At 40.6% G+C, this 15,944-nt stretch overlaps 1 protein-coding gene across 1 annotated transcript; it reads left to right on the top strand.

Annotated features, from left to right (window-relative positions):
* Positions 1-865: 865 nt before the first annotated feature.
* Positions 866-15,869, top strand: vaspb (vasodilator stimulated phosphoprotein b). The gene is made up of 14 exons (XM_079560940.1): positions 866-1,329; positions 8,850-9,021; positions 10,014-10,194; positions 11,338-11,404; positions 12,227-12,315; positions 12,654-12,943; positions 13,276-13,397; positions 13,467-13,521; positions 13,615-13,642; positions 13,730-13,769; positions 13,887-13,934; positions 14,349-14,421; positions 14,503-14,560; positions 14,634-15,869. Exons 1-14 carry the CDS (start codon positions 1,325-1,327, stop codon positions 14,666-14,668), a joined length of 1,263 nt encoding a protein of 420 aa, XP_079417066.1. The 5' UTR covers positions 866-1,324; the 3' UTR covers positions 14,669-15,869.
* The last annotated feature ends 75 nt before the right edge of the window (positions 15,870-15,944 follow it).

The raw sequence follows: 15,944 nt of genomic DNA, 5'->3' as shown, positions 1-15,944 counted from the left end.
ATATTTGTGCGTATTTTGACCTTGTTCCCCAAAGTTCCCCAAAGTGGGCAGACCAGGCACTTGCACGTCAGTCGGACTTGGGTACAACGCTGCTTTGAGGTACAAAACCAAGTGGCTGTATGAGTGGTTAGCATGGCGCCTTTACTTCCTATCACTACTTACTAGTGGTCACTCGGATGCTCCAGGATCAAATGTTTGGAAGGTTTTCACTAGAAAACCTACTGAAAAACCTACAAAACAATAGATCCTGGAGCATTAGTGACCACCGTGATCGAACGTAAAGGCACTATGCTGACCACTCATACAGCTGCTGGGTCACAAATATAACTTTAAAATCTGCATAAAAGTTGCATAATGCACCTTTAAGATGATCATTTTGAAAGGTCAGACCATGGTCACCCTACAGATTAGGAATTATTTCACATTGCACTAAGAAAAATCAACCGTCCAAAATACTATTGTTTCCATCTATCTCAAAAGTAATAGGCCTAAATGTGGGTGAAATATAGTTTAAAACCAAAAAGTTCCCCAAGGTGGGCAGGCCAGGCACTTGCACGTCAGTCGGACTTGGGTAAAACGCTGCTTTGAGGTACAAGCTGAAAAAAACAAACCTATTCTATGGCAAGGTCACTTACTCACCCTATGGTTTTTAAAGTGTACGTTTTAAAACGCAAGGCCAGTAGTCAAACATGAACGCTATTGTTTACCAATAATATGTCGCTGTAAGTACACGTATGTTGGCTGTATCTTTCTTTAGTCTGTTTAATCCCGTTGCCGGAGTGCACACGAACGCACCATGGGATTGTAGGCTACTTGAAGCTGGCGGGGTTGGGCCACGGCCACCAGGGCTCCCGTAAATTTACATGGACCTACCGAGCCAGCGAGTGTTCGAGACGCGGAAAGTCTAGGTTTCCCACACGGTTTTTTTGCTCCCTGAAAACCGTGTCTTCTTTCCTCTGCAACAAGAGAAGACGTTTGGGCTTTTTTTTTACGTGGACATGTGTCTTTTCCACTTCACCTTATTTTGTGCGTAAAAAACACTGCGATAGTGATCGGAGTTGACAAGCCCGCTCCACTACTGTATACTCCCCCCTTTCCCCTCCCTCCTCCTCCTCCTCTCCTGCTCCACACAAACCAGGAAATCGTCGAGGTGTGCTCTTTTATCCCGCTGCCAACTACCCCCCAAATGCGGGTTTAGATGCATTTTTGTTCGGGATCCGTGGGATTTTTATGGCGTTATTTTGACTTTTAAAGCCCGGGATTGCGCTCAGAAGTCAACAAAAGTTCCCCCCTCGCGGACTCGGACCTCCGCTCTGGCCGAACAATGAGGTGGGTAAAGCGGCTCAAATCCCTTCATCTTCATTGTGTTTCCAGGCTACATTTGCGCTTCGCCGACAGTTTTTCACCACTAAACACGACAACTTATTGATCGAGTGAACTTGCGCGAGTGTGTTTAGCGTTAATATACAAAGCGACAAAGATGATTCATGTCCCCTCACCTACTTTTTTTTTTTTTCCCCTTTTTTTTCTCCCTTGGGAATAACTTGATTATGGCGTCCCAACTTCAGTGACACTTTTTGCGCAGCAGATACGACCTTTGTGTGGGCTCGAGTTCAACTTTTTTCCTCTAATAATGTCCTTTTGGGACATTTGGAAGCTGTCCTAGTTTTATTCAAGTTGTTTGTATGACACTTTTGCCATCAGTCATCAAGCCTATCTGCATTAAATGTGCCTTAGATGTCTTTATAGGCTTTATATCGTTGTCATTTCGATATAAACAAGCAAGAAACACTGCATTAGCCTGATTCTTTTGATCAAATGAGAAAGATTCCTTTCCCTCTTAAACGTTTATTTCACACAATGGTCTGTTGCATGGTAGCTACCCCCCTGTGGTAAATTCCTGTGCCAATTTGCTTGCACAACCATGCATTAAGGCTGCTCTTTTTAAGTTACCCCATTGGCAATGTTGGGGTTTGCACCAGGAACTAAATAGCTCCATGGAAAGCGCATGCCCATGAATTCCACATCCTGTTACAGCCTGTGCAGTTGGCAATTATATGGTCAGAAACCAATGCATTAGCTTGTGAGGTTGCTCTCTGCTGCTTTTCCCCCTCACTTTCAGCTTGTAAGAGAACATTGTAGACTGAGATTTAGATTTAAATCCTGGACAATGAGTGTTGATGATAACCTGTGTGACTAGTTTCTGTATCTCTCTGTACCCTCTCTTGCCAATCACACTTTGGTTGGACCTTACTTTGTATTTGTTTGCACACACATTTCTTGGCAATAGCACATGCAGCAGATAACTTGGACACACCTAAAATCAACACGTTTTACGGCACTTTTCTGTAACATTTAGAACGGACCCGTGGGGCTTTCAGGTCGAGCTCAGTCTGGATGGTTCCATGGGTCACTCTACTGAGGCCTACCTTGTGGATAATAGGTGAAGACTGGAATGCTGCTCCACGTTTATGCTCATTGTCTGTGTGGAATGTAAATGTTGACACAGAAGTGCAGGCCATTGGTCAAAAGTTCTCAGTTTTCACCCAAATAGATACAGACATAGGGTTGGCATTGTAGCATAAAACCATGCTGAATCATACCTTGTTTTTCCTCCTTTCACATTTTTGTTGTGATGTTTCTATTTTTCTTCCTTGAAAAATGAGGACAGGATGTGACATAAGAGATGCATTCCAACTATCGCTATGCAACACACTGAACATGTGGGCCTTTAGAGATTCCCTGTTCAGGCCTTGGAATATGGAACTCTTCCTCTGAAAAAACGGTCGAATGCTGCCAAATTACGGTGATGCGACTTTGCAGTTTCAAACATCCAGTTGAGTCTAAATACAACTCTGGTCCAGACCTGGATAATTTGTTTGAGTTCATGTAAAATCGCGCATTGTTTTGCAAAATGGCTTCATTTTAGTTTTGGAAGCATTAGAGCCGTGTACTCTTAGATAGTGTTTTTGTAGTTGAGGAGGATGAAAGCAGCTGTGATAAACTATAAATGCTTTGTCACAGCTTGCGATACTTATCTCAGTTATTTGCAGTTTGGTCCCAGACCTTTAGTGCTTTTAATGTTGGTATGAATAATTGAAGTGAGCTTTAAAAGTTGCTCATCATTTGATAAACCTTATCATTATGATTGCTACATACACAGGAAGAACACCACCTGCGCAATGAGTCAGTGTTATTGTTAGACCGGTGACTGTCTTCTTCTGTGATTCAGTGACGAGGTCGCGGTGACTAAAAGAACTTGTGCGACGGGAGCAGTGTGGCGGCTGCCTCAGGCTCCTCTGTGAGAAGTGTGTCGAGAGTGTTGGAGCAGACAGGTGTAATGCGCTGTGTAATGCACTGTATTCAGTCTAATGAGTTTCCTTGGATCATGTCTCTTTTCCTGAACAATGCCTGCAAGCAGCGGCAGAGAATGCTCTTTGAAGCCACAGCACAATCCAACACACTTGGTAGACTTGAAACACATTTTATCGATCAGCTTTAAAAGCAAGGAAACGGGGCTCCTTCTATTGAGTCTTCTTTGTGTCACGACATCCGGAAGAAATTGTGGCTTTTTACTAATGATCTTAACATTGTTAACTTGCTGAGTGTTTGCCATCTTGACCTTATGTCCTGCAGCAGTGTAGCAGTGTGTAACCACATGAAACCCGTCAGGAATGGCAATTCCTATGCACCAACTGTTTCTTATTGGGTTTTGTTTCATCGAGGCCGAGTGTTGTGACCAATACAATCATGATTTCTGATACTTTATATAACTGTAATAGCGCTGATTATATTTCAGTCAACAAGAAGAAAACACAATGTTTTTACTCACGAAAATCAGTACACAAAAATCAAAGTATACACTAAACCAGGGATAGATTTAATGGTTTTATATAGCACTTTTCTGGACACTCAGACACGCTTTGTGTGGCATTATTCATTCACTCCATACTTGTTGTGTTACTATTGGCGCCACAGCTGCCCTGGGGTAGACAGCTGCACTGGGGTTCACCTAAATGCTTGAGGTCTGAGATATTGTTTAGCTGTAGATTTAAACTTTAGAATCACAAAATGATGTCCATATAAACTTATTGTTTCTGTTTATTTAGTTCAGTTTGATTGATTTACTAATGCATAAAGTCTAGTTGAGTGTGTGACTGAAGCCTCACCCCTGCACTCTCATTACTAAAACACTCTTTTATTGTAAGTTTGTGTTGTGACCCCCGCCACTCTAACAATTTAGCCCAGTTGGTCCTCCCACCTCTCCCCTCATAAATAGGCCATTATGCTTTGTGGATTAGCAGCTTTTCTACAACAGTTGCCTACCTCACAAGACCTTCTATTGTGCATTCTGTAATATATCTACTTTCCTTGATAAACAAGCATTACATTGTTTCTATTTTGTCTTTGATGTTCAGGTTAGGCTTTGTCTGGATTTTTAAACTCCTATTGGCATATACAAATGATCTCACAGAACTCATTTGTTAATAATGAAATAATAATGGCTTATACTTGTATTGCGCTTTACAAGGCTGTGTTACCATGTTTCTCATAGTGCAACACTGTGGTCATTATTCATTCACGCCATACTCTCTGGTGATAAGCTACTATTTTAGTCACATCTGTCCCTGAGGTAGACTGGCTGAAGCGAAGCAGGCCAGTTAGACCAACCTGTGCCATCGGCCCCTCCAATCACCACTACTCACTCACTCACTCACTCACTCACTCTGACAAACACACTCATTCATTCTGGCCAACTATACAGAGAACATGCAAACTTCACACAGGACGGCCCCCTCCAGCTGTTGAATCGAACCCAGGACCTTCTTGCTGTGAAGCACAAGTGCTAACCACTGTGCCATTACTCAAACAGCCAAGCTGGACAAAATGTGAAATAATGCTACGACGTCAAAGCCGATAGTCTAACGAGAGTGTATTGGTCTATCTCTAGTGCATATGTTTTGGTGTGGTGTGCAATATTGGGCTGGCATATGGCAATGTGAATAATGCCCAGTACATTCACTTCACTTGTTTTTTTCACAACTCCCCCTTAGACTTGTGTGGATTGTGTTTTGTATCCTTTTACCTCACTTGTGATGTTTTACCCAATCTTTCTTAAAAAAAAAACAAAAAAACAAAGTTACTACAATTAAAGAAACAAAAAATCTGTGTCATCATACCTGAAAAATTGCACCAGGAACAGGGTACTCTCAGTGAGTGGGACAATTCGTCTGTGTCTTAAGTCATCATGCTCCAAGGCAAAAGACTGTGTGCAAGTCAGAACAGCTGAGTAGATTTTTTTGCCAGTAAAAACCAGCACATAGTAAGTTGGGGGATGTGCTGCAACCTGTAAAAGGAATTGAGCAGAGAGTAAAGCCTGCGGAGGTGAGATCCTTCCAAATAAGGTTATTGAGACGGAGTACCTCAATGTGCCCCTGCCACACGCACATGACCGACAGGAGAGAACCACGTCTGTAATGTGGTCAACCAGAGCAGGATGAATGTCTTCTGGACATGAGTTTCCCATAACTTTACAAACTGTGCCAGGCAAAGAGTGAGTCAGCACAGAAAGAATGTGAATAGTTTGTGTAAGCAGAGTGGAGACATGTTTCTGAAGAAGTTGGCCATGTAGTTGGCGTAAGTGAACCTTTTGGAAGAAATTCTGGAGAGTAGCAGCAATGGATGTTTGTCTTTGTAGCTAACTATTACAATGTTGGAAAGCAGTAGCCTGCAGCAAACGCACGTGTGTCTGCTTTAAGAAGCCTGCATCAACATGTTCCAGATGAGGAGAGGAACAGACCTTTTTTAACAATGGAATTTATTTCATAATCACTGTCGTACACTTTGAGACAAAGCCTTTATATAAAATGTTGTTTTTCTACAGCGGGTCAATTATGACTAACAATTTTTAAAGTAAGCTAACAATATTTGTGCATGTTGTCATTTTTGTTCACTTGGATTTGATCATTCTGGCTCTAGCAGTGGATCACTTTTTGTATTATGGGGGTTTCATTTATAATGTACTTAATCAATTCAATTCAATCAAATGCTTCAGTTGGTTTTGCAGTGAACCCCAGCCTAGATTGAATGTTATGTTACTTGATATTATTTACTAACATTCTAAGTAAGAAATGAATGAAGTCCATTGTGGAATGATCTGTTTGGGGGACTCGTATATTTTATATTTAGGTTTTATATTTATGTGCAAACCAATACTTTAGATATCCGTGATTCAGAACTGATGTGTGCGACGTGTTGAAATGTACTTTTCTATTAAAAAGTGTCAAGAGCCACCCGACAATGGTTTGCCCAAAATCAAGGCCATGAAAAGCATTAAATCGTCTAAAAAGTCAAACTGGCATTAAATTGAAACTTCTTGGAAAATGATTATATAGTAATAATTGTTGAGCAATGTTAGTTGTTATGGTCTAAAACGGACCCCGAAGCAATTTTGTCCAGCCCTCTTACCATAATGTCTTTAATTTCTTCAGCATTTTTGCCCCCTCCGAATTACATACTTCATAGTACCATAGTACTTACATACTATGGCACCTGCCCTTTTGTAGTATAAAACTGTATTTAACATCAGTGCATCTGGCTTTTTGGATTCAAATCTATGGCAGTCACTGAAAATGAAGGAATCTGTATCACAATTTCTCGATCAATTGGAATAGTCAAAAACGAAAAGGCTGGTATTGCCCATCCCGACTGTGTTTTATTTTGATAACAGAACAAAGCATCTCTGTATTTGAGATGTTAGATCTTGTTCTTATGGTGTATTTTTGTGAGCAGGAGAGTGTGGTGGGAGGGTCAAGTAAACACAAGGAGAGGGAGAATACACAGCCACTGGGCCTGACTGTACTTGCCAGCACTTAGTGCACAGCCTTATACAGACATATCGAAGTGCTCATGCCTCACACTGCAGTTTCCTGTTAACCCCTCACTGACCAACACAATACCGGACTGAAGAAGCCTTAGACAATTGTATAGTATTATTCATTTCCATGTTTTATTCTGTATGTAACCAGGGTTCTATTCTATTCTTTTCTACTCATTTTTCAAACCCTACCAGAGCTTCTGCCTCAGACCCATTTGTGGTCAAGAAAAAACCTCTTAAGATAACTGCTGACTTAGTTTAGCTTAGCGCCATCAGCTCCTTGTGGCCAGTGGTCCAAAAGGATGACCAGAATAGATGGTATATTGCTGCGGCTGTCACGGTTTATTCCAGTCCCGAAACGGTGCGCGTCCCGTACCGCCGGAGTAGAAGCTCCTGACCGGCGGACTGCACTCATCAACCCATGTGTTGGCACTTGGCAGGTGTGTGCACGTGTGCACCTGCCTGTTTATGTGTGTGGCACACTGGCTTTTAAGGTCTCAGTGTCCGTAGTTGTATCAATAATGCAGCTGGCTCACTCTGTCTCACTTTGAGCCCTCGCTTTCACTGCCATTAAAAATGCATCTGTTTCCCGGTCCTATGTCTGTCCCCTCCTCCTTATCCCATACACTTCCCCTGGCTACACATCAACTATAGGTTGCCCTGGCCTGCCCTAGAAAGCAACCATAAAATCAATTCAGAAGTGCAGCAAACCCATAGAAGTCCGTTATATTACCTTACAGGTTTGATGTTTTTTATGGAGTTGTTACCTTTCCTCTTTTTGTTGCATTTTTGCATGTGGAAAACAAAAAAAAAGTCCCTTTTAACTGGACTCTGTAAGGTAAGTGTGCTTTAAGCCTGTGATTCCCAACCAGGGGTACTCGAGGTCTTAGCAGCCGGTACTTGGAACTATTTTAGATTGAAAGAGAAGAGAGAGAGAGAGAGATTATTTTGAAAGGGAAGAACTATATTTTTGCAATAGAATGTGTAGGTTTGGGAGTATTGTAGTTTATTTTGAACACAACATAGTCTTGCCTTGCTTTTAAGTGATTGCTTACTAAATATATATATTGCAACATAAAATTGCAACATTTCATGAGGTTGGGGGTCCGCAAGACAAAAATGTTGGGAACCAATGCTCTAAGCTGACGAAAATGGTGTGTCTGGATTGGAAGTGTTCGCACACCCACACTCAGGTGCAAACTGGAATATGCGGTGTATAGTTGTGTATAGAGGTCATGTGAGTGACTTTGGTATTTCAGTATTTCACTAACATCATGCAACTTAAACACCATATATAACATTAATCGTATGCACACAGAACATTGGGTTGTGCCCCAACGTGTAATGTCTTCATTCATGCTATGGTCAGACTCAGCAGACCGTTGTCTGCGAAGTCAATTCTCTTCACAACATTTATTGATTTACACACTAATGCTGTTGTTAACAATAAACACAGTAAATGGAAAGCTGAGGTTTGAGCACAGGAGTCAGAGACCTGTGTGTATTGATTTTTTTTTTTCAGGCGAGACATTCCTTATTAGGCAACCCAGGCAACAGGAAGTGGGCGGTGCCTGTGAGGCTGTGTCACAGGAAGTAGCAGATTGTATCGCAGGCGGGACAGATGGAGGGAGGGAGGGAGGGAGGGGGACAAGGTGGATTAAGGAACTATGGGCAAAGCTAGGGGGTTAAATGAGGAGAGGAGGGGCAGTATGGGGCATGTAGACTTGCCTTGAAACATTTCACTATAAGGGTTCTCAATTAACTGTATCACGTTTGTTTTTTCTTTATCCTGACACTGTATTAAATTGTCTTTCTCTCCAATTTTAGATGTTCAGGTTGCGAGATAAAAGTCAATGCCTTGTTAATGCTTCCCAGCGCCTAAGATCTTGTTTGAAATAAAATGTTATTATAATTTCTTTGTAAGGTTGAATGCACTTACTTACTACAATATTTCTTCTGTTTCTCTCTCCAGTGAGTCAAGTATTTGCCAGGCTCGTGCCACTGTGATGATCTATGATGACGGCAATAAGAAGTGGCTCCCAGCGGGCGCTGGACCCCAGGCTTTTAGCAGAGTTCAGATCTACCACAACCCAAGCACCAATGCCTTCAGGATAGTGGGGCGAAAGATGCAGACCGACCAGCAGGTATGGGAGGAATTGATGACAAAAAATAATATCTTGTGATAGATGTTTTGCGTTATACCATTTTTGAAGAATTACACTGGGAAAAAACACCAAACAATTTCAATATAATCTTCTGGGCAATGTTATCCATCACTAGGGCTGAACAGTACGTTCTATTCGAGTAATTAGTAGCTAATTGTGTTGAAATAAAACTTATATAGAATAAAAAATATCAGAATTAAAACTTTTGCGATTTTATATTATGTCTCAATGCTATATTTTTTTGCGATATATTGTTCAGCCCTATCCACCACACTGTTATAAAATAAATCCTTAAAACGATTCACTCGTTTAAAATATGTCTGATGTTGGACTCTGTCATTAATGTAAGATATTGTTATTAAATTCAATGTACTTTGAAGAGGGGAAGTTGCTAATTAAAAGGGCTAACTAAACGGGTTGAGTCAGTTTATATAAATATATCCTTTTCTTTGTAAAGCAAATTGACTTCACTTTGGGTGGGACCATGACGAGACTCCCCCTGCTGTTTCAGTCTCTAATTGTTTAAACATTTAGGCCTGAAATAGCTCCCGAGGGATGGCTTTTTAGAGTGGATTGCTTTTCCGGTGAGATAGTGAGTCTTGTCACCCATTTCCTGTGACCTAGTGTCCATTCAGTGTGTGTCTTTTGAGCCATAGATGGGGGAAAATGCACAATTCCAAAGACAAGTAATTAAAAACAGCCTTCCACACATTTGGAGACAATTATTTTTGGACACGATTATTTGTTTTCTCCACTCCCCCAGCTCTGAGGAATTCAAGACTCTGTTTAGCAAATAAATGATGTGTCAGCATTTTCAGAATCCACTTGAAACCAAAACTATTTTTCCTACTGTTTAGTGGGTTGACCCTGCAGGCTGGAATGAATATAAATGATATTGTGCTTCGCCTTGTTTCTTTTCTTTTCTAACTATTTAAAATCGTTTGCATCCTAATTTCCTTTTTGCTTTACAGGTGGTAATAAACTGTCCAATTGTTAGAGGGTTAAAGTATAACCAGGCCACACCTAACTTTCACCAATGGCGGGATGCTCGACAAGTGTGGGGACTCAACTTTGGCAGCAAGGAGGACGCTGCTTTATTTGCCAATGGCATGGCCCATGCGCTTGAGGTGCTCAACTCCATGGCAGATGCAGGTATAGTAATAAATGAGTGAAGGTTATAGGGTTGCTATTCACTTTTGATAAAAGTGCAGCAGACCCTTTCACAGAATTCTGCATTGACAAGTATGAACAAAACCCCCCAGTAATAATACACATTATCTAAAGAATTTGTGATGGTTTACTGCTTTAAGTTATACATAAAAAACAGCGAACAGAGACTGTTGCCTTAATAATGTTGTAAAGCAGTAAATTGAAACGAATACGATTTGACAATCAGATTTCTTAATGTATTTTGTAGACAAGCTTTCAGAGCCCCCACTTTGAGCCACTGCTCTAACTGAACCGTCTGAGTTGATTTCCCACAATTATTAACCATAACAGATTTAGTTGACCTCCAGAGAATTGTCTGCTTTTACTGATTAGGGCCCTGGAATCTACCAGGAGAGCTGCAACCGGCCCTGAAAAATCAGTGATAAAACACTCACGCGATAAAACATCAGACCATCAGGAGCACATGGGTTTGCATCCCACAAGCTGCACATTTTGTTTTCACATGATTGTGTCAAATGCAACCGCATTATTAGTCGTGTTAAAAGCGCGTGGGTTGCTGAAGCAGAGCCAACGGTGACTCTACAGCTCTGGGTCCTGAAGGAAAGCGCAGCCAAGTACCTACACACATAGTGGCTTTGGATCACGCCTCACAGTAAAAGTCCCAGGTTCAATTTCCAGGCTGGTGAAGCAGTTGTAGATTATATGTGTCTGCGTATGGTTAATCTGGGTGCTCTGGTTTTCACAAACGCTAAAACATGCACCTTAGGGTTCTTTCTGGGGCCTTAACTCTGAAAATATTATTTTGAAATCTTAGTGGGATTAAAAAGTATGTATAAATGGTTTTGCCAAATGTGGCTTCTGTGTTTAACCTTCCCTGACACCTGCCTTGGTACCTGCTGACCAGGACATCCCCTGATGGCCACTCCCACTCTGATCATCAATGTCTTTTCACTTGGCTTTTTAGGGGAATGATGACACAAGTTGTGCCAAATAAAAGTCCCCTGAGCAAACATGATTCTTACATGGACCATTAATGCAGTGGTTTCTTTGAAGAACATTTTCTCTGTTCAGGGATTTGTTTGTTATCCATTAATAGAATTGTTTTTTGTGTGTGTGTTTTTTAAGGCTATGCAACTCTTCCTCGGCCAGTGGCAAATGGACCATCTCAGGAGGAAATTGAACAACAGCGAAGGTATAATTTGTATAATTTATATATCTATCAATCTATGGAATGGATGACTGTATTAGAACAACTACAGGTTCGCATAAATGTTCTGGGCTTGCTTTTCAAGCTAAGTCACCAGTATCTTCTGCAGAGAGGCTGAATGGTGGTACCAGGCCTACTCTGGGCATTAACCTTTTAATCTTATTTAAGCTAGAAGATACTTTGCAGGAGGAGATTTGTGATTGGCCAGGCAGATGGCACACGTGTTCTTACTGCTTTCTTCATACTGCTTAGTCCCCTCCGTTGACTAATAAAACAGAAATAACACTGAAGTAATTTCATGAGTATAGTTAAAGTAAATCAAATCAAATCAAATCAATAAGAACTTTCAAATCCATACTTATTTACTACTACCCATTATAGAATCCCATGTGAAGATGTAGCAAATAAAACAAGTATTTCCAACCTCATCAGATTGTGTATACTATTTAGTATATTTTAATGCATATGGTAATACATTATGGCTGTAGTATTTTTACATAGCGCAGTTGTGGCAGATGTGTTGGACAGGGAGGGGATGGGACGAATGCAAAGTGATAATGGCTTGAATTAGGCCACCTTATCCAGCTGTGAGCCGAACAGATGTTCATTAATTATAAGGCATAAATACCATGAAGTCATTTGCTTTGAGTGTTGTTGGTTTTTTTAGTTTTTTTTTTACAAATTAGTAGGTATGTATATATGTACCAGTAAGTGAAGCGGGTCCTGTTGTCAGATTTTTCTTTGCTATATTTCAAATCAAGTGTAAAGTATGATGTTTAGTGGGGAACTTGTGCTTTGTGTGTTTAGGTTGGAGCAGGAGCGGTTGGAGAGAGAGAGACAGGAGAGTGAACGTCTGGAAAGAGAAAGACTGGAGAGAGAACGACAAGCGGCCGCAGGTCTGAAAAATTCAAATTTACTCTTAAGGTTTCAAGTAAGACATAAGAGATGGGTAATTATTATTAATTTGTATATATTTTGTCTTATGTGTTGCTGAACACACATATGACTTATGCAGAAAACACACCAGAATATTACTAGTGTTAGTTTCTAACAGCACCTGTGGACACGGACGAGGTGAGTGAAATGAAAACAAAGGCACGGTAAACTCTGGTACTGGACATAGACTCTACCACAGGAACACTGCCGCCACTTTCTTCAGTCACAGCTCATGTTTTTATTATTCATTTGCTCTAATATTAATAACATTTTTGTATTATGTATGCCCTCTTTTCAGTGGCCCCTCCTGCCCCTCCTGCCCCTCCACCTCCTCCGATGGCCCCAACAGCACCTGCCCCTCCACCTGCCCCCCCTGCCCCTCCTGCTCCGCCTGCTCCTCCTCCGCCACCAGGTCCACCTGCATCTTCAGCCGGGGGTGTCCCTCCGCCCCCAGGCCCTCCTCCTGCTGGTGGAATCCCACCTCCACCACCACTGCCCTCTGGTGGTGGTGGTGGCTCGGGAGGGGGTGGAGGCGGTGGAGGCTTGGCTGCAGCCTTAGCAGGAGCCAAACTTCGAAAAACTTCAAAGGTAAATCTCAACTTTCCATAACCTCCCTGGTTGAAAAAAATAAATAAAAGGCAACACTTAAACTACCAAGCACAGATGTCAGCTTAAGAACCTTGTATAAAATGGAAAACTCCTGTTTGACTGAGAGCATTTTAAGGCCTCTTCTTATTTTCATGTACCGCAATTTTATTTTATTATTGGTTTATAATTAATCTTTTGCCAAATCATCAAAACCATTTGGCAATATTATTATGTCTGTTGGCTTACAATGGCAATAAAAGTCGATTAAATCTTGTGTTTTCATCAAGGTTTAAGTCTAAGTAATCCTGTTTCTTGTTTCTTAACTCTTTCAGCAGGAGGATTCAGGATCAACGGGCCGAGCAGATGCCAGTCGCAGCAGCAACTCTTCAATTGGAGGAGGAGGAGGAGGAGGAGGAGGTTTGATGGGCGAGATGAGTGCCATCTTGGCACGAAGGTGAGTAATGCTAATTAGATGTGCCTGACTAGCTAGCATCATGTATTTTATTATTTTTCATTATTAAAGGAGAAAAGCGACAAATGCTGCAGAAAAGCCGACTGTCAAAAAGCAGGATAATAATGTAAGTTTATACTTTTTCTGCTACTTGGTTACGTATTTACAAAGTACATTGTAAACACTGTAATATGTTTCTTCTTCTTTTTTTTTTTTTAAGGATGATTCAGATTCCCAAAGTCAAAGTGGTAAGCATCATTTGCATGTTAATAATTAATGTTAGTGGCCCAGAGTGGTATTGGTTCTAAGAGAGAACATTTTCTTTTTGTTTTCAGACTCCATAAGAAGACCGTGGGAAAAATCATCTATGATCAGGTGGGTGTCAAAAACATCTTTCTATTTTTGTCTGGTCTTGTGTGACATTAACCCATGGAACAGGACGTCACCACACTCATCACTTTTCTAAGCACACAGTCTATGTCTTACTAACAGGAATAACTCCATCAGCAAGAACATGGACTCCATTTCCCAAGGTTCCAGGTACATTTATTGTTGCTAACTCATTCCTCAGTTCCTTCTCAGGTTTGCAGCAGGACTGTAACCTTCTGAGCTTTCCTATTCTGCAGTTGATAGCACCCTCTAATGGTGAAGGAAATGGCATGCACCCATGGGGCTTAAGATGAGAAGGTTCTGCTATGACTCACCTTATTCTCAACATTTCTGTTTAGATGGTTTCCAACTTAAATGGTGCTAGTCTGCAACTCTTGTGACTGATCTATTGTCTTGAGAATATATCTTTAACAAAGTGATACGTTTTACCAACAGTTTCTATTTAAATTTTCTCTCCTTCGAATGATGGTGGGGAGATGTCTTGCTGTTGGCCAGTTTGGCAAAAGCCACTGATAGTTTTTGTTTTCTAGTGAACTCAAAATCTTTTTCTATCTACTCTTTCAGGCCAAAGACCACAGGCAACAATAATGATTCAGGTGGCGGTTTTGATGACTCGGACTTAGAAAAACTGAAACAAGTATGTGCTCATAACCTAAAAATGAAATGTTGCTCAAAAATTACATAATTTAAATGCCCCATTATTTGCTACTATTTTCAGGAGATCCTTGAAGAGGTGCGAAAAGAACTTCAAAAAGTTAAAGAGGAAATAATCGGAGGTAAGTGTTTCATTAGAGCCTATTGTGTGTAAAATATGTTTATGACTGATGCTGAATAAATTTTCTTTTCTAGCTTTTATTCAGGAGCTACAAAAGAGAGGCACGTAATTTTTGTGTCTATCTTGTGTAATGGAGGGTGAGATACAAAGTGGTTCCGGGCCATTGGGACTTTTCTTCACTGCGCCTTCCCTTGAAGCCAAGGAATGTCTCATTTTCTCCTGGACACTAACTCTTTGATGCTCTGTCCCACAAGTTCATGTGAGCAGATCTATGCTATGTGTACTATATCATGCAAATTCACTTCATGTAAACAGTTTCCCGGGGCACTTCTCAGCATCCACCAATACTCCACCACCTATGCCATATGTCCCTGTTTTGTCTGTTCTAGTGCTTTTGATGATTAAAAACATTCGGGCCATAAACAATAGACACACTTCCTTTTCCGTACATTTATCATAATCAGATTTTAGACTAAATCCAACTTTTTGTCTTTTTCTTATCATGCATACCTTTTACCGATCTATCAGTTTGTTTGTTTTTTGTATTCAGGGATTATGGATGACTTTATTTACTGTAAGAACAAGATGCTGGCATGCTGTGATTGTCAACATGTTTTATTGCATTTTCTACCATCAACCACTGCTACAGAAATTGGAAGCTGTTCGAGAAAGTAATCATGTGAAATGTAGAAAACACCGAAACGGCACACGAACAAGCACCGGAGATGCCATTGTTCAAGGTGAACTTGGACAACAAATGATGTAATTATCTTTTGTGCAAAATAGCATAAACTCCAACTGCTGTATTAAGGGTGCTGTATAAGGAAGAGACAGGAAGGGAACCTGTTGGCGATAATGAGTGTTTTATGTGAGAATGATTCTCTATGCACTTATTTTGAGGACATTTGTGTGCGTGCGTCACACTGCCTTGACTATTCCCTCTCCCTCAAGATGAAATATAATTGTGGCCAGTGCTTTGTTTACTGTGCTTCTTATTTCCATTATAGGTATCAAATGTAAAAAAAAAAAAAAAAATGGCCAAGAATAAGGTCAATTCATTTGGCCAAGACCAACTGCCTTGAGAATGAATATATAAATATATATATGTATATGGAAATATATCTTTTGAGGGAAAATTAAATGGTGTTTCTATTTTAATTGAATTGCCTGGTGAATGGGGATTTTGTTTGATTGTTTTCTTATGAGATGTTATTTTGGTGTACTACTTTTTTTTTTCTATAGAGTTCTATAGGCTTTTTACACTGAAATAAAGAGAACGGCTTAGAGACACTGGATTAGAAATGCCTTTATAGTCGAATACAGCTGCTTTTTTAAAATGCATATTGTCTTGAGTTGTCTTTTACCTTTTATGCTGATAGAAATCT

The sequence above is a fragment of the Gobius niger genome, assembly GCF_951799975.1.
Source record: "Gobius niger genome assembly, chromosome: 1".
Taxonomy (NCBI): Eukaryota; Metazoa; Chordata; class Actinopteri; order Gobiiformes; family Gobiidae; genus Gobius; species Gobius niger.
This window is presented reverse-complemented; position numbering and strand designations above follow the sequence as displayed.

What these genes read in the sequence shown, in the direction of transcription:
- vaspb (XM_079560940.1), top strand. An exon ending in CAACTCCATGGCAGATGCAG is followed by an intron (nt 10,195 to 11,337) that starts GTATAGTAATAA and finishes GTGTTTTTTAAG; the next exon opens with GCTATGCAACTCTTCCTCGG. An exon ending in GAAAAATCATCTATGATCAG is followed by an intron (nt 13,770 to 13,886) that starts GTGGGTGTCAAA and finishes TCTTACTAACAG; the next exon opens with GAATAACTCCATCAGCAAGA.